The 26,571-nt window shown below is 34.3% G+C and overlaps 5 protein-coding genes and 1 long non-coding RNA gene across 8 annotated transcripts in view; 2 read left to right on the top strand and 4 right to left on the bottom strand.

Annotated features, from left to right (window-relative positions):
• LOC119831067 overlaps positions 1–1,477 on the bottom strand; it is a 21,807-nt gene extending 20,330 nt beyond the window's left edge. The window contains exon 1 of the long non-coding RNA XR_005287877.1: positions 1,278–1,477. This is a non-coding gene — a long non-coding RNA (uncharacterized LOC119831067). The remainder of the gene's footprint in view (positions 1–1,277) is intronic.
• LOC119831066 (PR domain zinc finger protein 1-like) overlaps positions 1–12,075 on the top strand; it is an 18,624-nt gene extending 6,549 nt beyond the window's left edge. Inside the window, exons 1-9 of one of the 3 annotated variants that reach the window (XM_038354308.1) lie at positions 1,653–2,001; positions 4,540–4,590; positions 5,243–5,485; positions 5,581–5,697; positions 5,916–5,957; positions 6,403–6,551; positions 6,639–6,739; positions 6,845–9,064; positions 9,327–12,075. In XM_038354308.1, coding sequence (XP_038210236.1) covers positions 4,582–4,590; positions 5,243–5,485; positions 5,581–5,697; positions 5,916–5,957; positions 6,403–6,551; positions 6,639–6,739; positions 6,845–9,064; positions 9,327–9,634 — 3,189 coding nt within the window. In that variant the 5' untranslated portion in view covers positions 1,653–2,001; positions 4,540–4,581 and the 3' untranslated portion in view covers positions 9,635–12,075. Of the gene's footprint in view, positions 1–1,652; positions 2,002–4,539; positions 4,591–5,242; positions 5,486–5,580; positions 5,698–5,915; positions 5,958–6,402; positions 6,552–6,638; positions 6,740–6,844; positions 9,065–9,326 lie in introns of those variants that run through there. The other 2 variants (XM_038354307.1, XM_038354309.1) reach the window with 2 other exon arrangements.
• Positions 12,076–13,379: 1,304 nt separating this feature from the next.
• Positions 13,380–14,744, bottom strand: LOC119831147 (tRNA-dihydrouridine(20a/20b) synthase [NAD(P)+]-like). The gene is made up of 2 exons (XM_038354411.1): positions 14,534–14,744; positions 13,380–14,448 (listed from the first exon to the last, which is right to left on the bottom strand). The coding sequence occupies exons 1-2, from the start codon at positions 14,653–14,655 to the stop codon at positions 13,395–13,397; spliced, it is 1,176 nt and encodes a 391-aa protein (XP_038210339.1). The 5' UTR covers positions 14,656–14,744; the 3' UTR covers positions 13,380–13,394.
• Positions 14,745–15,105: 361 nt separating this feature from the next.
• On the top strand, positions 15,106–16,995 carry LOC119831443 (programmed cell death protein 2-like). The gene is made up of 6 exons (XM_038354780.1): positions 15,106–15,513; positions 15,587–15,766; positions 15,855–16,013; positions 16,105–16,191; positions 16,448–16,741; positions 16,814–16,995. The coding sequence occupies exons 1-6, from the start codon at positions 15,334–15,336 to the stop codon at positions 16,964–16,966; spliced, it is 1,053 nt and encodes a 350-aa protein (XP_038210708.1). The 5' UTR covers positions 15,106–15,333; the 3' UTR covers positions 16,967–16,995.
• On the bottom strand, positions 16,988–18,208 carry LOC119831444 (transmembrane protein 242-like). Its single transcript, XM_038354782.1, has 4 exons — positions 18,012–18,208; positions 17,837–17,938; positions 17,369–17,505; positions 16,988–17,160 (listed from the first exon to the last, which is right to left on the bottom strand). The coding sequence occupies exons 1-4, from the start codon at positions 18,043–18,045 to the stop codon at positions 17,023–17,025; spliced, it is 411 nt and encodes a 136-aa protein (XP_038210710.1). The 5' UTR covers positions 18,046–18,208; the 3' UTR covers positions 16,988–17,022.
• A 1,884-nt stretch (positions 18,209–20,092) lies between these two features.
• On the bottom strand, positions 20,093–26,565 carry LOC119831291 (rapamycin-insensitive companion of mTOR-like). Its single transcript, XM_038354593.1, has 10 exons — positions 26,395–26,565; positions 25,739–26,294; positions 25,471–25,586; positions 25,151–25,241; positions 24,898–25,044; positions 24,291–24,449; positions 23,682–23,824; positions 23,073–23,426; positions 22,581–22,699; positions 20,093–22,019 (listed from the first exon to the last, which is right to left on the bottom strand). The coding sequence occupies exons 1-10, from the start codon at positions 26,549–26,551 to the stop codon at positions 21,774–21,776; spliced, it is 2,088 nt and encodes a 695-aa protein (XP_038210521.1). The 5' UTR covers positions 26,552–26,565; the 3' UTR covers positions 20,093–21,773.
• Between the last annotated feature and the right edge of the window lie 6 nt (positions 26,566–26,571).

A 26,571-nucleotide genomic window follows, 5' to 3' on the forward strand; every position in this document is an offset into this window, starting at 1 on the left:
CAAAATTTATATTTACATTTTATTGAATATATCTGTAACCATATGATAATCATAAAGAATAATATTATTTAAATTTCAACTTCACGAACAATTACGTTACCTACTAAGCTCACATTTTTATCTCAATCTCTTTTTTAAATAATAGCTTTATATCAAATCAAATTAAAGTTCGAATTAGTTTGTGGATGAACAAAAATGTTAGGTTCGTAGTCGACCATTTTTAATTAAATCATATATGTTATTCTTTCCTCTCAAGTCTCATATTAACAGAAAGTGTTACAGGCCATCGGGGTGTAAGACATATTTGAAAAAAGTCCAGACATTAGGGCAGGTCAGGTTCGACAAAATAGGGTAAGCAATATAGAACCCAATGTACTACGAAACTGAATTCATGGAATGTTATGAAGTGTATCTACTAATAAAAGGATTTACTTTTTTATCTCCTTAATAATGATCTCTTTGTAGATACAATGCGATATAATTTAAACAACCAATTAAAAATAAATTGATTGCAAAAGAGTCATTCATGTGGTCATACTTTTTATATTTTTTATATTTGATTTTATTACAGTTTTATAAGTACAGAATTATGCTTGTAGCATAGAAAATTATCTGTATATATTTCATGTAAAACTCGTGTTAGAATAGTTAAATCGGTAAATATTAGGAAATGACATATTAAAACGATTCTAATCAAATAAATTCATTCTTTTAAAACGTCTTGTGTAATCAAAATGGAAATTGCGATCGTAATTGACCCTTGTAAATAGTGAAATCAATATTGAATAATAGTAGGAGGCAGGGAGACGTGGTAATCGTTAGGGAGAATGCATTGCCCTTACTACTACAGGTTCCTATTCCATAAATAAAATCAAATTGACGGATAGAGTTAGAGAGACGTTCGAGTATTTTACTTTCTATCCTTCACAAAATTGCACGGAAGAACAAGGATGAAAGATTTTGAAAATACGGGATTGCAGGCGAGATGCACGGGTAAGGGTATATGTAGGCTGTGTCGTCGACCCGCGATAGTGAAAGCGTGTTCCGGGGAGGTTTGCGCGGCTCTCCCTGCCATGGCTTTCGCTACCGTTCGCACGCTACCCACACACCCCTTGCTGCAATTTTAAAATTATTTCCTTGTGCATCAGTCAACCTTTTAATAACGCTCTAAAGAGAAGTGACGATTGCGCTCATGTGTAATGGTTAATAACGTAAGTTCAAGTAATAAAAATAAGATAGTTTCGTATTCCGTGTTTCCAAAAGTGATTAATTCTTACCGTGACATAAGATTATATCATAACAAATAGCACGACGAGCACGCGGCTTGATGGTCATAGAGACTTGAAGATCGAGAGCACGGTCAGGGCGCTCGGCGGCAGCCACACTACGGAAGTAATGAACTTGAATGCAGCGCTCGGTCGCACTGCGCCGCACCGTCCCGCTCTTCTCTAATTGGAGAACACTAGGCGCGAACGTGACGTACTCACTGCACTCGCCGTCAAATTCGTCCGCATTCTCCATCACGAGCCGCTTTCATCGTCGATGCGTTTATCGGAACGAGACGCGAATATGTGTGTCGATTGCATTCTCGTTGTAAAAGTGCATCTAGGTCGGTCGGCATAGCGTGGCGTCGGGTTAGTGCGACACGCTCCGCGGCTAGACGTGGGGCAGGTCGGCCAGTGTTGCATAATGCGCTCCTCGAGCCGCCAGCCAGCTCGCAGGCCGCGGGCCCTCGCGAACGCCTAGCTGTGGGCGAACCGCGCGACGCCTCGCTCCCGGCCTTCGCCAGCCGACATGAGATCGGTGCGCTGGCTGCGGCCTATTGTACCCTTGTTGACGCTCCGTATACTGCTGGAGTACATCAAATCACTCGACATCGCAATATACCTCAGATCAAACCCCACTAATACATACCAAAGACACTCAATACCTCAAACCCGGAAATAACGTTAATCGAAATCAAAATAGTTCATAAAGAAGGCTGAAAAAATGAGACCTACTGTAAGTATTAAAATTTATCACAGTGAACGGTGTTGTTTTTGGAAATAACTTGTATAGGAAATAATTCATAATGAAAAGCAAATATATAATCCATAACCATTAAAATATTTATATGAGTTGTTATAAAAATATTTATTTAAATTCATTTACCAACTAAAAATAACCCTATAAAATCTATTTTTATTTCTTCTTAAATAGTATAATATAATGATTCTATTTTAAAGGGATTCATAAATTTATTTGTAATTACAAGCATTTTTTGTGATACAGAATATGTACCCGAATATTGTATATCATTCTAGCTTATATAACAATAGTCATCTTTCATTACGTAGTATTCCATTAATATGTTCAAAACTCTCATAAATGATGAGCAAAATATTAATAATACATATATTTATGTAGCCAATACTTGCATCTATTTGTAGTAGAAACAGCTACGTACTACATTATTATTAGACCACAAGGTTAGTTTTCCGTCGTTCATAATATATCTGGCTATATTTCGTATTTCCAATAACGACACAATGTAAAATTGAGGAAGTATTTACGATATATACATAATGAAATGATACATTATGTTTCGTCTGCTTTTAGGATTATAACTCTCTTATGCTAAGACCCACAACTGCTTTTTGTTGTAGATGTTAGCTCGTTGTTAGCTCTTCTCATCTTGAAAATATTCAGTGAATAAAAAAAGAGATAACAGTATTAAACGGGGCCTATTTAACATCTATATAGACTATACCATACGCATTTACATATTTAAACCTTAATCATAAAATTGTCTTCCGTGTTGTTTATATTTTCCAACGGCTCACATATTTATTTTCAAAAGATTTCTTAAAAAAAAAACCTAAACAAAATGGTACGCATGTTTAACGTGAATTCTAATAAATGAGCAATGATGCGCTCTGCATCGCGATTGCGCTAGCGCAAAGGGCAAGTTCAAGTACATCGTAGTCGCCGCGCCAAGGTTCCTTCCTGGTGCGCGCGCGCTACGCGTTCATGCGCTCGCCGCAATGCAAATTGATTGGAAATTCGATTACCGTTATTAGCCTTTACATGTATTTTTTAATAGTACTACTTTAATATATCACTTTTTACGTGATATGATATTATTAAAGAGACTATCTAATTAAACTAACAATATATGTGGCAAAACTAAGACTAAATACTATATGTTACATAACTAACTCAGATACTGTAATAAATTGAGGAGATTTACGAAGAGCATGTCGTAATTATAATGAGATATTCATTACTTTTAAACAAAGGAGATGGCAAACCAAAATTGTACATTTTTGTCCACTCACTTTTACATAATATAATACTCATAAAGTTAAAATATGTCTCAGTGAAATTTTTTCTTAGATTTGTAATTAAAATAATTTCTCCTTATTTTATTTCATCCTACGTAGATTGGTGTGGTGATATCAAAAAATATCAGATATTAATTATTGATAATTTATGTTAAAGCAAATGTAAATAAAAAAAAATAGTATCTACAATGAATATGCAAATTTCTGACAAAAGTGACCATCGACTGAAATGTGTTAGGATATATATCAAAAAATTTAAGACAAACAGAAAACGCTGCAAAAGTTTTTTAACTTTTGCAGCGTGCATTGCATTTCAACATATAATAAAGGATAGTATGAATATTAACAGTATTTACAGTCTTATGACTCATCTCTCTCATCATACATTAAATGGATGTCCATAGCCATACTAATTTAAATGGAAACATTTTGTTGATGGTGGAAACCAAAGTGAAAATGAAAAAAGTATCATATGAGTCCACTCAAGTGCACAGATAAGGTTCAAGTCTCGTGCACAATGTCACATTGCGCGGACGAGTTGCACAATATCTTAATAATCACGTGCTGCACCAGACGACATAATAATTATTATTATATAAGTGTGTAAATTAATAACAATCTGACTGCTTGATCATTTAAGTAGTCTAAGATTTAATGTCAATTCAGTCTGAATCGATAATTATTATTTGTCGCAAAAAAATCGTTTTTATACGATAAATAAACATCAACAAAGTAAATACAAAAGTCATGTTAATAATTCATGGCAGTTGAGAAATAGCGAAATTAATAAATTAAAATCTCCACAGATTCTTAAACTATTTTCTGTACCTATATCGTAAATCAGCGCTTGAAAGCATAACAAACAGATTGTCAGACGTACAGACTATTGCATTTATAATATTAGTTTTGATGTGGACAACTTTATCTATAGCTATGATGATGTAATTGTCCAAAAAATTCCATATGAAAGCGCTCAGCTCAGCAGGTACTGAAACCCTGTTCGTTAATTTCATATAAACTTGCAATTTTTCTGTATAAATTTGCACTGGCCACTGGTTTGGTAACTGTGAAATTGCACATTATTGTAATATTTTGTAATTTTTTTGAAAATTGAGAGTAAAATATTAACAAAATGGCCTACAATACAAAAATTTATTCCGTGTTTATTTGTTAGCTTTTAGCGTTGCTATATATAATATGTTTTTTTTTGTTACAGATACTTCTACGTTAAATAAAAAAGGACATCAAAATCATCAAAATGAGACTGGTAAGAAATTTAATTTATTACAAACTAGTCATTAAATGTAACTTGTTGAATAAATGTTTTTTACGCGGAATTCTTATGTAGATTTTTTCTTTAGTATGAACTTTTACAAAAAAGTGTAAATTTAGGTAAACGTTAAAATACAAATTTGGAGGAATTTAAAATAGGTAAAGAGGAAGTGTCTGTGCGCAATGAAAATTGCGCACTTATTTCAAAAGTAGGTCAGTAGTGGCGCCGCCCCTTTATCGAACAACGACGTCGTCCTCAGTTCTTATTTAGCGAAAATATACCCTCGACTTAAGTGACAAGATTTAAAACGAGTTAACCTGCTTCACAGCTATGGCTATAAGGATAAAGTGCATTCATTTGCATATTTTTGGAGAGCAAATTGACGATGATGGAATGCCTCACACCCTTATACCCTTTTATAAGTTTGTTAATCTTACTTTCAATTATGATAAAAGACCTTTCAATCAATACACTTTATAATGTGTGATGAGTGTGTAATGCACTATCTATTCTTATCTGTCTAGACCAGCTTTAGAATAAACAATACGGAAATTATTACATACCACGAACATATCGTATAATGTATTAGCACTTATAACAATTTTCAATTAGAAAGGATTATAAATAACGTATCATTTATTTATAGTCAACCAGTGAAGAAATTCCCAGTACCACGGTGGGACGTACAGCAAGTCCTAACGTTGGCGCCGTAGCCAATAATGATGCCTACGATGTGACCAGAATGAGGGAAGAAGAGTTCGAAAGGCTCACAGTGTACATTGTACCAGATGTTCCTTGTGAACGTGGAGTACTAAACAGAGCCGAGAGAACTCTGCCTCGCAGTTTGGCTTTAAGACCCTCTGCAGTATTATCAACGCCAAATACACCGGTACGAATAAGCATTTTATTAATATTATTTTACAGATTAATTAATTCCTCATAATGTTGAAATCATTCTAATAAATAATAACTTCTATATTCTAGACTGAAGGTGTTTGGAGTACCGGTGTTATACCTCGAGGAACAAGATTCGGGCCATTTGAAGGTACACGAACACCCAATAAACCAAATGACAAAGTGTCGTGGAGATATTACTGGAGGGTGAGTTAATAAATTTATGACTCTTTTACAAATCTATCACAATTCATCTTAAGCTTATAATTTAACCTCTTTTATTTTTTCAATACCTTCATATTACCGCAATTAAACCTATGTACATATCTAACAAAATAGATTAACAATAGACATACTTTAACCTTTTGGATGTTGTTAAATATGCACTATTCTCTCTCTAACATATTCCTCTCTATTTGGGCCAGGTACAAGAAACTGTCAGACATCATACTTATGGAAATATTAAGGTGAGATTGGGTTTCCTTCTATATTTTCTAAACTTTTATTGGTGATGGTTTAAGTTAGCATAATACATGCAAAACATTTTTTTTCTACAAGTATCTTGTACATGTGTGCCGAGTGTGCTTTGAATAATGTTCAAACAAAAAGCCTTTTTATCTTTCGTGTCCAACATCATTATGACATTGCATCTCGTCCTTGACTCCACTCCATAATAATTATGTATGTTGCTATCAGCTGCACGCGTAATGTAAATATTAAACACGTGCCACGTGCACAATTCAACATGTGTTATTGTTTAATACACAAAACTTTCTAATAAAAAAAACTATAGAAGTTTATTTTACGTGGTTAATTAAATTATGGTTCCGATCTAAATTACCAATTAGCCTTATAATATTAGCCCCCAAGCAAAAATATAAACTGTATTTTACATAAGTATTGTTATTTCAGATATTTAAGGACAGTGACTATTATTACCTGGATGGATCAGACACAAGTGTAGCAAATTGGATGAGATATGTGGCATCAGCCTACTCGCTATCCGTAATGAATCTCGTTGCCTGCCAACACCAGGAGCACATATATTTTTACACTATCAGGTATAACTTTTGCACTGTTCACTTCTTCACTTCGTTACTTTATTTTTCATGTCAAAAAAATAATAATTGAACTTGTGCCAATTTTAGGGACATCATGCCGAATGAAGAACTTATGGTATGGTACTGTAAGGATTTTGCAACCAGGTTAGGATACGATATTGATCCAGAAAGAGCAACATACTCAATATGTAAGTAAATCTATTTATGCAATTTCTTAAGACATTAATAACGAAATTATAACTATAATGAGTGCTCCACAGTTTCCTATAACTTATTTACCTTAATTTTTGTAGGTAAAGAAGAAACAATCAAAAAAGCATATGGACTACCTCCTGCACCGGTACATCCTGAAATAGCTTTCAATCACATGAAATATGTTCTTGGTCTAACCAATACAAAAGAATTATTAGAAGCCGAAGTCCCAAATAGGCGAAGAAAACGCGAAGCGGGTGATAAATGCCTCGAACCTACAGCAATTTTGCAAAGGGATGACCCTAGATGTATGAATAAGAATGAAAGGCTTGTCGCTAGAATGGATCTGTCTACAAACGGAATTATTCCTAAAATAGAAAGCCCTCACTTCATAAATGAGCAGCGACCAATATCGCCAAGCTCACTGATGCAACCACCATCGCCAAAAATACATCACAGAGATCAAACGTTAATAATACATCAACACAAGGAAAGTACATCTCATGTAGTCATACACCAAATGGAAAATTCTAGACTTCATAACAACAGATCACCAAGCTTAAGCCATAGTCAACGTGATATGCGTGGACCTTCGCCAATGGCTTTAAACCACCCAGAAAAGTTTGGAAGTAAATCACCAAGTCTTCCTCATTGTGTTCCCTCTCATTATGAACACCAACTAACACCCAACGATGGTTCTGTTAGGTCTGATGAAGGTTATCATAGTAATGGTTACCATGACGAGTTTACACCACCGGAAGATTCAAGTGACTCTGATGTTGAAAATTATGTTTTAGATTGCTCAAATAAGACAAACGAGCCCAAAGAAACTGTTATCGTTCAAAAAGTTGATCAAGATATGCATCGAAATGAATATCGAAAGGTTAAAATAAAAATGCCGAGAGCATATCAATATCAAAATCACAAAGATATGGATTGTGAAAGTGAAAAGGAGTTAATTATTTCTGAGGAACTAGCTAACACTACACCACAAAACTTGTCACCACCCCGACGTGACCCAGCAACTTCCACGGTTATTGTATTGGAATCATCACAAAACACTGTAGTTCCTTTAAGTAAACCATACTATGAAGATGGTGCATTATCACCTTCCCCACAACCCGCATTAATGAGATACTCTCCACCAGATACAAGGATTTTGGAAACGATTCTAACCGGAAACAGAATTGATACTAACAATAACGATCCAAACAGAAGACAACCAAATGCAACACCACCTCCATCATCTCCAACTGAAATGGCATATTCCTACAAGAAAAGCCAAAGGTATGGAAATGCTTGTAGTCCCGACTCAAGCTCCAATTTGACACCTTTGCCATCTTTACTGCCATTACCTCAACAACTTCCTACACCTAACTCGGTGTCGTTGTATTCATCCTCTCCACCGCACTCTATACCACACACCACAGAAATACGAGAAATTCGAGAGATACGGGAAATAAGGGAAACGCGCTATGAAAGTCATTATCCAAATTATTCTTATAGTTTATATTCGCCACCAAATTCCACAATCATCACGCAACTTGGATCTCCCCCCACTACATATTCACCAACGGTTACATCGTCTCATCAATACGAGAGGAATCAAAATGGGCAAAATAATCATCACTATCCATCTTCAACTAGTGTTATAACACTCAAAAATTGCTCGCAGTTAAGTTTAATCCAAAATTCTAATGCAAACGGACAGCTAGTACCACAACATGGTAGCTTAAGCCCTGACGGTACATGCAATTTAATGATGGCACCTATGAGCCCTAATTCCCAATCCTCGCGAGGGTATAGAAGCCTACCTTATCCTTTAAAGAAAAAAGATGGGAAAATGCATTACGAATGTAATGTATGTTGTAAAACATTTGGCCAGTTATCAAACTTAAAGGTGCATTTGAGGACACACTCCGGAGAGAGACCTTTTAAATGTAATGTTTGCAATAAGTCATTTACTCAACTTGCTCATTTACAAAAGCATCACTTAGTGCATACTGGCGAAAAACCACATCAATGTGATATTTGTAAGAAAAGGTTTTCATCAACATCGAATTTAAAAACTCATTTACGACTGCATTCTGGACAAAAACCATATGCATGTGATTTATGTATGCAGAAGTTTACACAATTTGTGCATTTAAAACTTCACAAAAGGCTCCACACAAACGACAGGCCATATGTTTGCCAAGGCTGCGACAAGAAATATATCAGCGCTTCAGGATTAAGGACACACTGGAAGACTACTAGTTGCAAACCAAATAATATTGAAGAAGTGCTAGCTATAACTAACGCTGCAAATACTGAATGCATGGGTATGTTTTTACTTATTATTGTTCGAAATTATCAAGTTTTTTTTTTTTGCTAAAACTTCTCGTCATAACTTTTTTTCAATTTTTGAATTTTAACATAAAAATATTTATATTTCACATGAACAACATTTAAATATATTGCACAATATAACACAGACGCAAATCTAAATACGCCGCGATGCACTTTCTCTCCGTAGGTGAACCACAACTTTCACTTGCGCTCTTGCTGAACGCGACCGATTTCATTTTCGCGTGCACTTTGCAGGTAACGTCGACAAAGACTGCCACGAGAGAGAGGGGCATGAAAGTTATGAAGTGCACTCAGCCACGCAAGGAGGGGTGATGACCGGTGGGGCTCGCAGCATGTCGCACGGGGAGACGATGATTGCAGGACAAGCTCACACGACGACGCCTCATCTAACCGGCCACGGACAAATGTCGCCGGGGCCCGGCGGTCAGTACCGCGGGCTTATGCCGTCGCAACCTGAACACGAGCAGCATTACTCCGCGTCATCTGAAACCCGACCCACTGTGATAGAATCCAGCCAGCCGCTTATCATAGAATGTACTTGAGCGCTACCCTATCTTTCACACCTCAAAGCAGTCGTTGACACGCGCATCCAGATGCGTGTTTTCCCGCCGCATAATGTGATTCCTGTCTTGTGATCAAGTGAGAGTATTCTTAAAATTAAAGAGACATTCGTGTGAATCGACTCGTCTCATTCAGTGGCTATGAGATTAAGGACATTAAAGTGTATATTTGTATTATAGTTTTAGTATAAGCGCAATGCGATTTAATTAAGTACTAAGTACTTACATAGAATTCATCCATTTTAAGACTATCTAGTTCTAATAGAAGGCCGTGGAATACTTTATTAAGGTCTCAGCCTTTTTTACGCTAATGCTCAATTTTTTTACTTACCTATACGTCTATTGTAAATGAAATATTTCGCCATCGACTTTATATAATTTAATAGATTTTTCTAAGAGCGTGTATATAGTTTGTATATAAATATTCTGTGTAAAACTAGACTATAATCTTCCTATCATTGTAGTTTTTAAAAAGAACTATGTACTTGCAGGTAACTTAATATATTTTTGCATTGTTAACTGCAACATACTTACAAGTAAAATGATTGACATTTCACCAAAGAACATGTAACAGTTATATTTTGCCATTTTATTATTCTGTCTGATTGTAACTATTTGACTTTGTCATTAAAATTCACCCCCGTTCTCCATTACATCTTTGATCATTAGATCAAAATAATTGAAAAACTTGAACACTCAAAATAAAACACGAAATTAAATTAGTATTAGTGCCAAAAGCGCGAAAATAATTTTAATACTTTAAGTTATCCTAATGAAATATTCGTATATTAGTAAATCATTGTTCCTAATGAATAATTGGAAAGTAAGTGCGTATGTGCACCAACTTAATTCTAATGTTAATTAGATTAGAATGAACTGTGTACATTATCCCTATGCTAGAACAAATGGTGCTTCACATCGTAGAGTAGTAGTCGCTCACGTCAGTCGCGTTGAGAACTGACCGACTATTTACTACATGTAATTTTAATTCACCGAGTTTACTAGTTAATATTTTATATTCCAATTTCAAATAATTATGATTCTCCTATTCGAAAAGGCTGAGATTTGTAATGTGACGATTGGCAAGCGTAATTATAGGTCCTGGTATACTTAATGTGTAAGTGTGTCAGTCTTAGAAACTGAGAAGGTATAAATTATACATAATGTAGAACTAAGCAGCAGCTCTTTCTATATTTAATATTCTTGCAATAAAATTTTATATGCATTCACCTGTAAACTGATGATCTGTATATTTTATACCAAGCATTTACTTGCGAAACTGATAATTTTGTAACAAGTTCAATTTTAATATAATGATTAATTACTGCTAAAATGTTTAGGGAGATTGTATACTTTACCGTCATTTATATGTGTGTTAATGATATTATGATAATTATATTTTCATACCTTTATTGCAGCTTAAATGAATGAACTTATGCATTAACATAATATTGCTTAGTGGTTAAAATGCCTTTTGATAGGGTTCAAAAATATTTTTAACTTAATCTGAAACACACATGTAAGTAATTGTTTTAGTGCCTGAAGTTTGTTTAACAATGATCTGTCTTTTGTTGTAAATTAATCAATTAATAGTTTATTTCCATATAATTTTATCAGAGTCTATTTCTCAATCTTGTTATTGTTATTGGAATTTATAAAGTTTAAGCATCAATATATGAAGCTTAATGTTTAAACTGTTACAGATTTTTGTCAATGTTTTGTTTTGTGCTCCTTGATTTAGTATAGGATACTTACATAAAATATAATTTATTTTTTCTTGTAATTTTATCAGATTTGTGATTGTATTTTATAACTATTCAAACACCTTCTGTTTTGAATCACTAGACTGAACGCACAAATACAGCACCAATATAATATGGATTATTACTAGAATAATCATCAAATAAATACCTACATAGGTAATACAGCTATCTATTTTCCTAATACCTCAAAAATATAGTACAATCACAATTTTTGCCTTTGTGACATTTTTAATTATTTATATTCAGTTATTTTTTGCAGGACTGTTAACTTTTTATTTCATGTAAATATGTAAATTCGTTTTATTGCTCGCCACATCATTACGATTGATTTTTTAATACGATCACCATCCGATCGTGTATTTTGTATAAAAGTTAACTACTTATAGCATAAGATAGAATGTTCTTACGTAATTTATATACATATTAAGTACAATATGTCACTTATGGTACATCAAAATAAGCAATATATATTATAATTATTGTATTTTATAACTTCCGCAACATACAATAATTGCAAGTGCGGAAAAGTACCTTGAAATGAGGTATTAATCTAATATGCCAGAAATACCTATAATCACTATAAAGGCCTGTAATTTTGTACACTTTGATCGACGGTTAATATTTTACAATACCAAATCGATTAAAAGAAAAAGTAAAATTTACATTGTAGTTTTATTCCTTTTAACGTGCCTATTACTCATCAATCTGCATACATAAATGTGTAGCCAGTATACAGCATACTTAAAGCTTACTTCTATCTTACTACAGCACAATCTGGAATCTGATAGTTATCGTCATCAGCCCATATATGTTCCCACTGCTGGGACACAGGCCTCCTATGAGGGATCAGGCCATAATCCACCACGCTGGCCAAGTGCGGGTTGGCAGATGTCACATGTCGTCGAACTTTTGATTCTTGGACATGCCGGTTTCCTCACGATGTTTTCCTTCACCGTTTTAAGCAGTGGTGATGTTATTCACTATCACAATCTGATAGTTATGCCAGTATCGATTTATGTTTTAATAAAGTTGAAAAGTACATCAATTGATTATCAGACAGCTTACCATGGATATAAAAGCGAAAGTAGCTCTGTCTGTCTGCCTCTTCATCACGTCCAAACCTCAAATCAATTTGGGTGAAATACAGAATAAGATAAAATAGCTTGAGACCTGAGCAAGGATATAGAAATGGCTTTAAACCCTTGGGAACGGAAATTAAGCGGGTTTTGTTATTAATTCACGGGCGGAAAGCTAGTAATCTATCAAATAAATCACGACCGCGATTTGGTACAAGTATATAAGTAACATAAAGTACTTTCCTTATCTACAATATGGCGGTTGTTTTATTTCATCTATGGAATAAAATATTTAATACTAGCTGCACCCCACGGTTTCACCCGCGTAATTCCATATCCCGTAAGAATATCGGGATAGAAACTTGCCTATATGTTATTCCAGTTGTCCAGTAATCTACGTACTAAATTTCATTGCAATCTGTTCTGTAGTTTTTTGCGTGAAAGAGCAACAAACGCACACACATCCTTACAAACTTTCGCATTTATAATATTATGATATTAATATAATATAATATAGTAGGATAGTAGGATTAGTAGGATCATATACTAATTTAAATATTTCTGAAAATTTAAAAAATGCTTCTTTTTTCACGTAATATAATAACATACACAAGGCCATATTGTGAACTCTCAACATATTATATATTATTGTGTATCCTAGTCTGTATGTTAGTATATAATCTATGGTCTATGCTGTCAAGTCTCAACTAAACGAACAAACAATGTTACTGAATATTGGGATGTGGAGTCTGGGCATAATCTGAGGTTGCGCTTGTTGGTGGACAGTTTCTTCATTGTCAGAAGTGTTGAATGTGTTTCTATAGGTTACATACCTATGTACATTACCAAAATTATATGAAGGAAGGTAAAAATAAAATAAAAAGTATACAACATGTTAAATAGCTATAATATTTTTTCTTCAAATATATTACTATCCATATAGTCCACATCATCATTTGTATTAACATAAGAACTAAAAAAATTACCATCCCTAGATTCATAGTCATAATTATTAATACATGAACAATAACATACACTCATCCCACAACCCCTACATTTCTTTCCATGCTTACTTGTGATACTCTCATCAAAATCACAAGAGATAAAGTTACCAATTGCATGTTTATTTTCTATAATATCACTATCAAGTATATGAGTCAATATATAATCATCAACATCCTTGAAAGTACTGAGGTAGTTAAAAACTTGTTTTTGTTTTTTGCTTAGTAATTTTTCTAGCATAAAAACTAAATGATGATGGTAACATTGAAAGCTTATTCTATCCCCACTTATATTCTTCAAATTCATCCAAGCCATTATGCAACTCATGGGAGTAATTGTTTCTCCACTAAACATTGCCGGATTACTAAGGATACCACTAGCCGACATAACTCCATCACATTTAAGAACTTCGTACAATTGTTCAGCTTCATCCAATGTTTTAACTCCACCATTAGCTATTATTGGTATGCTAAGGGTGCTCAAAACAGTTTTCATAGACTCTACATGAATAGGCTCACTGTTTTTCTGAGTGGGAGTCCGACCATGAACAGTGAGAAAATCTACTCCACATTTCTCCATTTGTTGGCACATCGTTATTGTTTTTTTTAATTCACTCATTATCCTAATTTTAACAGAAACGGTAAAGTCATGTGGAAGACTATTCTTGACACATCTTACTAGGTCGTGAATTATTTCCGGCTTAGATAGTAATGAACTGCCATATCCATCTTTTATAGCCCATCTTTGAGGACAACCACAGTTCAAATCAACACCATCTGCATATTGATAAACTAATTTAGAAGCATCTACGAAATCGTTGACATTATTGGCCGCAAATTGCACTATCAATGGAGTATCATCAAATGTAGTTACAAATTCATTAGATCTTGCCTTTGAATTTTGACAAAAAGAGTTTGCCAAAATCATTGGGGTAAAAGTTAAATCGACGTCGTACCTGAAATTGAACAAGACGTAATACAATGTCTAGAAAAACAGAATATTTTACATATTAGTAAGAATTTTAAAATAATAATACTAACATTTTTACGAGGTTTCTAAATTGCACTTTACTATACCTAACCATTGGGGCACAAACTTTAAGGTAAGTTTCCCTATTTTTTGCACAAGCAAATAGTTCTAAAATATTAGTTTTATCCTTCATTTTATAATATACAAGTATCACTGTTGTATTGATTTATTATATACTAAATGCTTATATTTAAAAAAAATAATAATATCTAGACCACATTGTTATTTTGATATTAATTGACAGTTGACATTTGACACTTGACGTTGACAATTATGAATTACAATAGACGTTAACCATTTAATTTGGAAGGAAATTGAAACTCTAATACTACATTTTGTAGAACTAATTGTTGAGTTGAGTTGAGTAGAACTAATTTATCTATACTAACTAATTTTATCAAAAATATTTTTTTTTTGATCCGTCTAATTAGTAATATCTAAAACTATCAATGACCAATAAACTGAAAGCCATATTGCGAAAAGTCAAAGATAATATAATTTATACTAGGTAAAGCTATTGGTAGTTGCTATTTAACAATGTAACAATAACAAAATAATAACAATGTCATCAGAGAGTTAGGGATAATATTACGAAATGTCAGTTATCAAATGTCACGTCACACGTGTTAACTTATTTTTATGCAAGTGTACAGTACACACTTGTGTTTATTCGCTTTAATTTAAAACTATTCATTTAACTTGTTAACCCTTCGTAGAAAATCCAAATTTGTGTTTTAAAAACCTGCTAAGTCAATATATACAGCTGTATAACCATTAACAGTGCATTTATCGTTTCCGCGAGTTCTGCAATATGACTGAGAATGTTGTGGATATAGGTTTTTTAGACGAGAAAGAATCTTGGCTTTTACACCCAAGGTTTTTTCCAAGTAAAGTCGGAGGCAAACCAGCATGGCTAGACTTAAGAAATATTCCTGCCCCCTCTGAACTTACTTGCAATCAATGCAATGAAGTTATGATATTTTTATGTCAAGTAGGTAAAAGCCAACTTATTTATAGTCCTACACAGGTGTATGTTATTCCTTATGTTGAATATATTTGAGCAGGTTTATGCACCATATGAGGAAAAAGAAGACAGTTTTCATAGAACTATTTTTATTTTTGTGTGTAAAAATGGAGAATGTTGCCGCCCAAATTCTGCAAATAACTTCAAGGTGTTCCGTAGTCAGCTACCACGGAAGAACGATTTCTATTCGTTTGAACCTTATAAGGAAGACCAAAATGAGGTACAATGTTAAGATGTTGTTAAAAGTACATATAATATTTTTTTATAAAAATCAATTTGTATTCTATTTAAATATTCTTGCTTTTTAGACATTTCCTATGGATAAATGGCCAAAATTATGTAATGTTTGTGGTGTCAAGGCACCTTCTCATTGCGCAAAATGTAAGAAAGAATTTTACTGTAGTAGAAAGCATCAAATAATACACTGGCAAAAAGGACACAAGGAATTGTGTTGTAACTCAAATGAGGTAATACATATTGTTTTATAATTAATAACAACTTAAATGTATATAATTTATCCATATAATTAACACAGCAATAATATTCTATTGTTTTCAGACAGATAATAGTAACTTCATAGTTACAGAAGCTGCAAAATCATTACTTTTTAAAGAATGGGAACTGATTGTGGATGAAGAAGATCAAGTATGTTATAATTTTAATTGTTAAAATTAGAATGACTAGTACAGTTGAGTTGTACAGATAAAAACTGATGGAACTTTAAAAAAAAATTTGTTCAGGTTATTATGGGTATTTGACTTAAATCATAATATGAAAGTTTTATTTCTATACTGTCTAATAAATGTATAAAATTATATGATAGTACAAATATCTAAACAAAAATGTTTATATGTGTCTATAACCAACAAAATTAACTTACTTTTCTTGTTATTTTCATTAGGAAAAAGTTAAACATGTAGATGAAAATCAGGAGATGGAAAAATTAAAACATTTAATAAAAGAGAAAAAAGCTGGCACTATGAGTGACATTAATGAGAGTGAATTGGAAGAATACACTGGGAAAATCCCAGATGACAAAGTTTTCAACAAATTTAGTAAAAGAATAGCACGACACCCAGATCAAGTATTACGCTATGATAGAGGTGGTGTTCCCTTATGGATAACAGCTCAAGCAGATAATATTGACATCCCTAAATGCTCATACTGTAATGAACCAAGACAATTTGAGTTTCAGGTAATATGCATAAATGAATGGCTAAGACAAGTAATGATTATTTGTTTTAATGAATGTTCACTTTGATTTTAGATTATGCCACAGCTTCTGAATTTTATCAACATTGGCATTGAGATCAATAGCATTGATTGGGGCATATTAGCTATATATACATGCAATAAAAGCTGCAATAAAGGACCTGCATATAAAGAAGAAATGCTAATTAAACAAGATTTAAGTAATTAGCTATTTATTATAACTACTTCTAAGTTTATATAAATTATTATACACATGCTTTAGTTTTATTTCTTTTTTCCATAGTCTTCTGATAAGTATGTCAATAGATCATTAAGTCCACTAAATTCAGTTCTTGATTGTGGTGGATTATTCTTTGGTAAAACAGGCAGCAAGTTCCCCATTTTAATTCTAAACTCCTTGAGCTGCAAAGCATTCAACATCATAAAAGCAAAAACATAGCAAAATCATAAAAACAAGAAATGAATAAAAGATCTCAGTATGGAGCAATAACTCCTAGGAAATGAGTCAAGATAACCTTTCTAATATATGGAATTATTAATATAATTATCTTATGTATTTATGTTATCATATTTGACCATCAAATATAAGAAGAAAAATGAATTAACTCACATCTCTTGCACCTGATAATTTCCATATTCCGTAACACAAACAGGAGGTACCAGCTAATGCATAAAGTGTGCCCCAACCAAGAGCTCTCAAAGCAAGTATAGCTCCTGCATCAGCTAATTCCACACCACCCTGTAAACCTTAATTAAATATATGCATGTCGAATTTAGTAAATTAAAGAACAATAAAAAGCTTATGTTTCATCAGATATGAACTAAATTAAATCAATTGGATTGAAAAAGATTTAACCGACAGAAGAAATTAGTGTCGCAAAATTGTGATGGAACATAAAGGTATTTGGCTGTTCAATTGTGTTATATTGAGGTGAAGATTGTAAAAAATAACTATAGAATATTTTTACATATTTCGAATTACAATTAATTACAGGGGTCAGATTGTTAAGTGTCGACTGTATTATCGATAAAAACGGCCCATCACCGTAACATAAATGAACACATAAATTATATGAACCTTTGTTGAAATATTTTGGATCTGATTTCCTTGCTGCAGATAATGTAGCTCCAAAGCCCACAAATGCTGATATTCCAGCTACAGAGGCCAAAAATGCACCGGCTAAAATTTAAATAATTATTTCCATAGTACCTTACAATAGCTTTTACTAAATATCATATTTAAAAAAAATAACCTTTAATACGCTGTAATCGTTCTTGATCTGCCATTAAAATATCTGTGAAGTACCTACTGAAATTTGCAGTCGATAGCAATTTGTAAAAAAACTAAAAAATATGTATAAATTTACAACAATGTCTTTATTTATTTATTTTATTTGTAATATACTTTTCCCGATATTTCATGTCTTTCAAAGGTTTAGATGTCATTGACGCTGTCAAATTTCAATTTTCAAGCACAGATTGAGACATAGATTATACACTTATATATTGAGAAGTCAGAACTAGTTACTTGTCAAAGTATACTAGCTGCACGTCCCGGCTCCGACGGGTATTCTTTTATAATAATTAAAATAATATATCTCATCTTAGAAATTAAAAACTTTTTAACGGATTTTAAACGCGATTTATTCATTATATTATTAACCCGACGTTTCGAACACTATGTAATATGTATGTAATAAAATGAATAAATTGCGTTTAAAATCCGTTAAAAAGTTTTTAATTTCTAAATGTATAATACTCGCGCGAAATCAAACACAAGAAAATACTATATCTCATCATTTAAATTGGATCAAACTGCACATGGTGTGCAAATTTCATTAAAATTGGTTGAGTAGTTTAAGAGCATATCGCGGACAAACAACGTGACACGAATTTTATATATATTTATATTAGTACTTACTCCGTAGTATCAATCACAGCTTACGAACTAGTTACTCTGTAAAAAAAAAGTGAACAGTAGTTACAAAGTTATACAGCTAAGATAGAGTGACATACTACGTTATAGCTGGTCTCCACCACTCGGCCATACCTACAGCGACAAGTGCCTTCAAATTCGATTTATTAATTTTTTTCGGACATATTATACAACCCTACCGCTATAGATATCGCGGCACTCTGTGTCACAAAGCAACAGAGTTACGCGTAGAAGAAATCGGCAAAACTCGTGGGAATATCTCGTTAGCGAGATATTCCTACACTGAACACGTATGCAAGCTAAGTTGAACTTAGTTGCTTCGCAGAAAGATTGGCTATTTCTATGATTGGTAACGGGAAATGATGTTTCTGTACTTGTACTTATTGTTCTGTGGTTATAGCTACAAGATCTCAAGAATAATATCATAGATTAAGCATTAAATAGCTATTGTTCAAAATATAAATCACTAAATAATAAATATCAATTGCTACCGTAGAATAACGTGAATTAACGTTGATGGACCCATTTACCTTCTTTCATGACAACATTATAAGGCTACTACTCACTGGGTTAAGGGCAGCCACCCAGCGCTATAGTAGATCTTTAAGCAAAGCAAATATATACCCAAATTTTTCATTTGAAATGACCTTTTTAACAAAATTGAGAGTCAATTTTTTAATAAGTGACAAATTTATGCAATCTGTAAGTATATAATATATTTTACTAGCTGACCAGGCAAACGTTCTTCTGCCTTTCTCTTATCATTTAGGGGTATGAAAAATAGATGTTGATCGATTCTCAGATATACCTGCCCGACAAGCACACAAAATTTCGTGAGAATCGATCCAGCCGTTTAGGAGTATGGTAACTAACATTGTGACACGAGAATTTTATATATATAGAGAAGAGATAAACACATTAATTATTTTATTTACTTATAGTCATTTTACGTCTAAACTAACTTAAATCGGTTCAAAACTCACGGCATTACCGAGCAAAACAATAAAGCATATAAATTGAGAACCTCCGATTTTGGGAACATCGGTTAATCTGTTCACTACATATACATTAACTAACTGCACGCTCCGTTTCCGCCCGGATAGTATTAATCGTAAGTGAAATAATAAAATTATAAACTATCCTATCTTTTAAGTTGGATCAAACTACATACGGTGTGCAATTTGATTAAAATCAGTTAAGCAGTTCAGTGCGGACAAATAGTTTATATATTAAGATAAGATTAATTCTGACCCTTGAATCAATGCTTTCAATATTTGCGAATTGAAAGTATAGTGAAAGTTTATTATGTATTACGTCAAAAATTCAAACAAATTTCCAAATAAAGACTTCATAACAAACATTAAACGGGAGTCCTAAAAATGAAAAACAGTTTTTAGGTTGTATAAAATTATATAATATTATACTGTGTAATGGGTGAGACGTAGCTGCACTATGATAATATTAATATAATATGGAGTCGGTAAAGTCATTAATTAATATTATTATTAATTTAAAAAGGAACTGGCTCAATGGCACTAGTATCAAATAAACTGCAACTTATACATTATAATATAAACTTTTATAATGAAAACAGCAAAAACTTTTAGACTATTACGTATTTCATTTCGGAATATGTATATATAGTTATATAAAACTATGTTTGTTTTTAAGCTACACAGACCAACATTTACTGATTAACCTTCAAGCAAATTGTTTACAAATTAACGCAGGGAAGGTCCTTGATATTTTAATAAATGCACCTTACTTCGAGTAGTCGATAATATAACAATTTGCTACGTTATTTCAAAATACTGTTATGTAAATTTGCAAATTATGAGAACAACTTGTTATATACTGTAAAGGGTTCAGCAAATGATATGTCAGTTAACACTTTTATCTTGAAATATCAACAATAAATCATTTGTCAAACATACCCGGATATTTTATGCTACAATTAATACTTAAAATTATAATTAAATATCCTTTAAAGATAGAGACACAACAAGAGGTTGAAATTGACCAGTAAAGGATTATAGAAAATTAAATGCTGAAAGTTGTAAATTGAACACAATGGCGTCATATAATTTGTTTTATCAATTAAATATGGGAGACATTGTTAAGGTGGGATAAGTATATCACTAGGTAATATAAGCTATAGGGGAACATATGTACAATTAATATAATAATCTTGTCATATACTGTAATGGAGATAGTATTGAAATTTGGCTGTGGCGGCTATGTGTATTTTGGAGAACCGTGCTTATTTCACTTAAAAATGTTAACCAATGGACAAGTTTCAATAATATTTTCAAAAGCGGTGGTTAACATTAGTAATTATATATGTTAAATTGTTGATATATAGTGTCGTCATTCTTAAAAGACAACTAACTTAATAATTACTCAAAATTAGAATACCAATCACACATACACTCATACGCTATTACATACGCCATTCCAAAATACGATCATATTCATTAAATAACAAAAGAATAAATAAAACTTTAAGCATATTATGTAAGCTTACAGCCAATTATCAAAAAGTTTTCAATGGATAACATAGGTTGTTAATCTAAAGATTCTATTTCTATGACATATTAATTATTTACATGTAAGGCGTAAGTTTGATATTATATTAAGAATACAATTAATCTTCCAAAGGAATTATGATAAAACAATATTTTAGTATTAAATATTTGAAATAAGGATGGTTACACTCAAACGAACATCTCGCAATATAAGTTTTTTTAACCGTTATTGATTTAAATATCTCTTACGATCATCGCGTACATGCGCATGTATCATTTACGAAACCACTGTTTACATTTAGAAATCCATTTGATTTCCATATAACAAAAGATCGTTACCCTACTATAAATAAAAAAAAACAGTTCTATATAAGTATACATCGTTTTCTATCGTCTAAAATATATTTGTCACGGAAAGGAACATAACATCGTTTATTACTAAACTCGCATCCATTAAAGCGGCACTGGAAGGCGATCCGCGCACTGAAATACAATTATTCTATAAGGCATGCGATACACTGGGGTAAGGTGTGAGGTGTGAGGGTGCACGCACACTACGCCTCGACGTTCGGCGGCGCGGGGGGCGCGGGAGGGGCGGGGGCGCCGTGGCGGGCGAGCACGGCGGCGGGCTCCGCGTCGAAGCACTCGAAGTTGGTGTCGAGGAAGAGCTCCTGCAGGAAGCGGCGCGCGCACAGCATGTACGTGTCGCGCGCGAGCACCGCGCACACGTCCGAGTACACGCACGCGCTGCGGAACACGTCCGGGTGCCGCTGCTTCAGGGACAACAGCGCCGACCGCGTCTGCGCGCGTTTATTATATCCGGTTATTTTATTACGTCGCGGCCCGTGAGCGCTTACGCGTAATTATTTGCAGCGAAGACACAATATGTAAGATATATTTAAAAAAAAATGTAAAGTATTATAAAAATCTAAAAACTCTAAAATTTTGACCTTTGAACCCGAATTAAAGCAAAGTGAGATCGATTTTGATACATTATTTGTAATTTAGTTGACCGGCCTATAGGGTACGGCTTTTCTTTTATTTTTTGAAAAAGAGTTCTATCTAGGACCCACAAAAAATCCACAAGAAATATGCTTATAATGCCTTAACATTGATACAATAGTTCGAATATTTTACATCGGATATATATTTGCTCAATTATCTTAATTTTAATCACATTGATTAAACTTGAATAAAAATTATGATTTATGGGTATCGAACATAAAACATCTTATAATTTGTATAAACGTATTTTCATAGAACGCTTTTAAGCATTAAATGTTCAGCGTATGTTTAATTATCTCATTTGTGCTTAAAATAAAAAATGGTATAAACTACGGTATATAAATGTTTTTACAAACCTGTTTTAAATGTATGGGGTTCGACATAAAAAGTACGTTGTGTAACAGTTGAGCCTGCGGCGTCGGCTCGAGCGAGGGGGGGCTGGTGCGGTCTTCCGTCGCGCTCACTCCTTCCATATCTTCATACAGACAAAATGTGATTATTTATAAATACATTCAAAATTAACATAAGTCATAAAATGTGTAACGAGTAACAGAGTCTAATAGTCTATACATTCGTTCGACGAAGACGTTTAGATAGATCAATCGTGCGGGGCAAGGGGCGAGAAACAGGAAGAGCTAGCTAGGGTCTAAGTAGTCACCTCCAGCAGTAAAGCATACTGAGCGTGGGTGGAGGCGGCTCGCATATAGAATGCATAATCGAACAGGCATCTTACAAATTCGAGCATAGTTGAGCTATAGACATATATTTAATTTTGGAATGTAAATTCTCTGCTACGAGTGTGCGCTAAAGCGTAATCGGTCGGTTATAAATCCCACTAGGAAACGAACCTGCAAAAAATGCTTCGCGCAGTTCATGAGAAGACGGCGGTCTAGTTCGAACGCAGGCCAGACAATCCCTCGCCGCGTGCCTCCACTTGCTCGGCTTACTCTCCACCCGGCTCAACGTGCCCACTAACGTGCTGCCCACCGCAGTGCTAGAGCTCACATCCTTAACCAGCCCCGCCTCCGCACATTCTGTGTCCTTAACGATAATGTGATTTTTGTCAGCTGTGATATTCGTTTTTGCGTGTTCTTCGGCGGTTTTCTCTTCGATGATTTTGGCCGTTTCCATTGCGTCGTTGAGCGCCGGTTTCGTGATTGTTAGAGGCAGCGGTCGATGCGCAACAGTTGTAGCTGGGATATCTGTTATATTCATTGTTTTTTGTTAATATTAGATAAAAGATGATACAAGTTAATAAAATAAATTAATGTTTTAATTTAGGGCATACAAAACGTTTCATTTAGGGTCGATTTGACCAATAACAACTCAAAGCGTTCAGGACAACTAATGATACGTAAACGAGTTCACATGTCATGCTCTAACTCTAAATGAGTTTACCTTTAAACCGAGTAAGAAGCCTATTTGAGTATTATTAATAAATAATAATACAGAAATACCTTTATTGGCTATATTCTGACTGTCAGGTGTGGCGCGGGACTTGTTGTCGGCGCTCGCGATACTCGAGTCCAGGAATGACGGTACTCGTGTTCGACTAGGAACTATTTTATCGCCATTTACATTTTCAGCCTTTATATCCTCGCTGCAATAAAATCATAATTTGGATTATTATAGCATAAAACCTCTGCTTTGCTTTCCCTTACTTTATAAACGAAATAAGGAAGTACATTTCTAGAAAAACTTTGTTCTATGAAAACAGAATTTCCTGTATGGGATACTAGCTGCGCCCCGCCGATTCACCCGCGAAAGTCCGTATCGCGTATGAATATCGGGATAAAAAGTTCCCTATATGTTATTCCAGTGTTCCAACTGAGTACGTACCAAATTTCATTTCAATGGTTTCAGTAGTTTTTGCGTGAAAACGCATACACATCCTTACAAACTTTCGCATTTATAATATTAGTAGGAAGTAGGATAGGATTAGTAGGATTAATATAACGTTCGGGAAAATGAATAAAACACAAACGTTGGTGCACGCCACGCGCCCACGCGCGCCACGTGCCCCTGACGTTACGACAGTACAGAGTATAGACACGGCATAGACTCACTCGGGGAAGATATCAGCGAGGTGCAGCGGCAGGCACACGCCCATGTAGTGCGGCGGCGCGGCGCGGGGCGCGCGCGGCGCGGGGCGCACGGCCCGCCCCGCGCCCGCCGCGCCCGCGCGCTCCGTCTGCCACAGCGGCCGCCAGTCGTCCTCCACCAGGCTGTTGTTACATACGTATACATATTTAGTCAATTCTATTTGCATATGTCAAACGACTTCAAAAAAAGGAATTTCTTAGTTCCACTTTATTTTTGTACTAGACGCTCGTGCCGGCTCCACCCGGATATCAAGATGCCTGTTTAATGCCAAGGGAGCATTTAATCGGGTTAAAAGTATACTGTCACCCAAGTCAACTCTCAGCCCTGTCTGTATATCAAAATCCGTTCAGAAGTTTCAACGTGATTGACAACATCCCTACAATCAAAATTTCACAATTATAATATTAGTGTGATTAATGTTTGTTACATTAGAACTGTCGACTGGACGAAGCGAAAATTATTTTTTTACTATAAAGCACCGGCTTTCTACCGTTCGCTTCCATCGCAAATTTGATCCAGTTCTGTTATTATTTTGTTTGTTACGTCAAATGGCATTGTATAACATCTTACCTGAGTTTAGCCATTCGTTCTCTATGTGACTTAGATTTCTCCCGCATCGACGAGTAGGGTTTGCCACGCCGGCTAAAGTCCGGCAAAAGCCACACAAGTTCGTCAATATCGCTAGAACTCGTTGCTGCGCCCTCTGATACGTGCGGTCTGTAAATAAATCAACAAGTTTAACTCAATTGGAACAAGAAATGGCAATTAATTGCAATTAACCAATCCTAACCAATCCAAAAATTATTTAATGCGGGTAGCTTACCGTCGGTGTTTATTTAATGACTGTATTGTAGCATATCCGGACATATCCATTTGTGTTGGAGGAGAGCTCGCCGCGTCAGGTCCCGTAAAACCTGATGATGATCATGTTTCATAAATAACAATAATAATAATTTATTTCCCAATAAAACATATCGTAGGTTGCTTATTGTAGGCAAAATCTGCTCAACAACTAATATTTATGAAAACGAGACAATTCTTTTACACTTTTCTCTAAGTCGAACATTTAATAATTTATATATGTAATTATACAGCACACAGTAAAACACCAATAAAAAAAATATTGTACAACAAAGTACTTACTAGAAGTGGATATGCGTCTCTGCGTCTCGGCCAGACGCGGCCGATGCGGAACACTAGTTTTCATGCCATACAAACTCGAAGAACTGGGAATGGGGCTTAACGTTAACACGCGGTCCCTAAAATAAATAAAAATGTCCACCTGCATTCTCTGATACAATACAAATAAAAATTGAGACGAAAAAAGATCAATTAATAGAAAAAAAGTTATATAGTTACATAATCAGGATAATAAATATAGGAAGTGTTAAGAATTGAACATTTTACTTACGGAATAGCATATTTTCCTAAGAAGGAATCGCAACTACTAACACCGCTCGTGCTAGATTCACTTGTGTTCCTCACCCTCCCTTCGTGAGCTTGGTCAAGTGAGTTCATTCGTCCTAACAGTCTATTTTCCATTTGCATTTTATGTCCGGTTCGTTCGTATGTGGAACAGTCTCGAAGGATATCAACTGTCCTCGATTCAGTTAAGGATCTCTCGTGAGAACTAGAACAGCCTTGCGATGGAAGCGTGTGAGATTTCCTTTTGTCTGGTTCGCGTCTATCGAAACTAATTTTATGGTCTACGACATCTTGATTTTCTTCGATACAAATAGCGCCAATAGTCTTGTTCAACCTAGCCGATTCTGAGTGCACACTATCAGCGGTACTCTGATCTGTGTGATCTGAATGTTCGCTCAAATCGATATCCAATGCGTTGAATCTTCGATCAGGCGATGTAACGTAAAAGTGGGATTTCTCAGTGCTTTCAGTTCCTATTGCATAATTGTCCTCTGATATGATAGGAAACTGGTCATGTCTCGTATGTCGCACGCAAAACCAACCTGGAATGCGACCAATAATATGTAATACTTATCCGAAATAGTTATTAAAAAATTTTTAAATAACTAGTGAGCCAGCTATAATAAAATTATGTGTCCGTACCTAACTCTGCAAGCAAGTTAGCGCCATCGTATGTGCTACCGATTAGACCAAGAACGTAGAATGCAGTCGCTCGCACTGAATAAACTGGACAATATTTCGCTAGTCTCACAACATGTACTGGCACAGAATCTTCTAGAAAATTATTGCTTAAATTCATGACAAGTTGTAAGCCATGTG

The sequence above is a fragment of the Zerene cesonia genome, chromosome 13 (assembly GCF_012273895.1).
Source record: "Zerene cesonia ecotype Mississippi chromosome 13, Zerene_cesonia_1.1, whole genome shotgun sequence".
Lineage (NCBI taxonomy): Eukaryota > Metazoa > Arthropoda > Insecta > Lepidoptera > Pieridae > Zerene > Zerene cesonia.

Bases quoted from the DNA above. Each gene is read 5' to 3' on its own strand.
- LOC119831147 (XM_038354411.1), bottom strand. From the start codon at position 14,655: ATGAAGGATAAAACTAATATTTTAGAACTATTTGCTTGTGCAAAAAAT. The intron at 14,449-14,533 runs GTTAGTATTATT...GTTCAATTTCAG, and splicing joins TTTAGAAACCTCGTAAAAAT to GTACGACGTCGATTTAACTT.
- LOC119831443 (XM_038354780.1), top strand. From the start codon at position 15,334: ATGACTGAGAATGTTGTGGATATAGGTTTTTTAGACGAGAAAGAATCT. The intron at 16,014-16,104 runs GTAATACATATT...TATTGTTTTCAG, and splicing joins TGTGTTGTAACTCAAATGAG to ACAGATAATAGTAACTTCAT. The intron at 16,192-16,447 runs GTATGTTATAAT...TATTTTCATTAG, and splicing joins TTGTGGATGAAGAAGATCAA to GAAAAAGTTAAACATGTAGA.
- LOC119831444 (XM_038354782.1), bottom strand. From the start codon at position 18,045: ATGGCAGATCAAGAACGATTACAGCGTATTAAAG. The intron at 17,939-18,011 runs GTTATTTTTTTT...TTTAAATTTTAG, and splicing joins ACGATTACAGCGTATTAAAG to CCGGTGCATTTTTGGCCTCT. The intron at 17,161-17,368 runs GTGAGTTAATTC...AATGCTTTGCAG, and splicing joins AATTATCAGGTGCAAGAGAT to CTCAAGGAGTTTAGAATTAA.
- LOC119831291 (XM_038354593.1), bottom strand. From the start codon at position 26,551: ATGAATTTAAGCAATAATTTTCTAGAAGATTCTGTGCCAGTACATGTT. The intron at 26,295-26,394 runs GTACGGACACAT...GTCGCATTCCAG, and splicing joins TAACTTGCTTGCAGAGTTAG to GTTGGTTTTGCGTGCGACAT. The intron at 22,020-22,580 runs GTTTGTAAAAAC...AAACGCGCGCAG, and splicing joins ACCCCATACATTTAAAACAG to ACGCGGTCGGCGCTGTTGTC.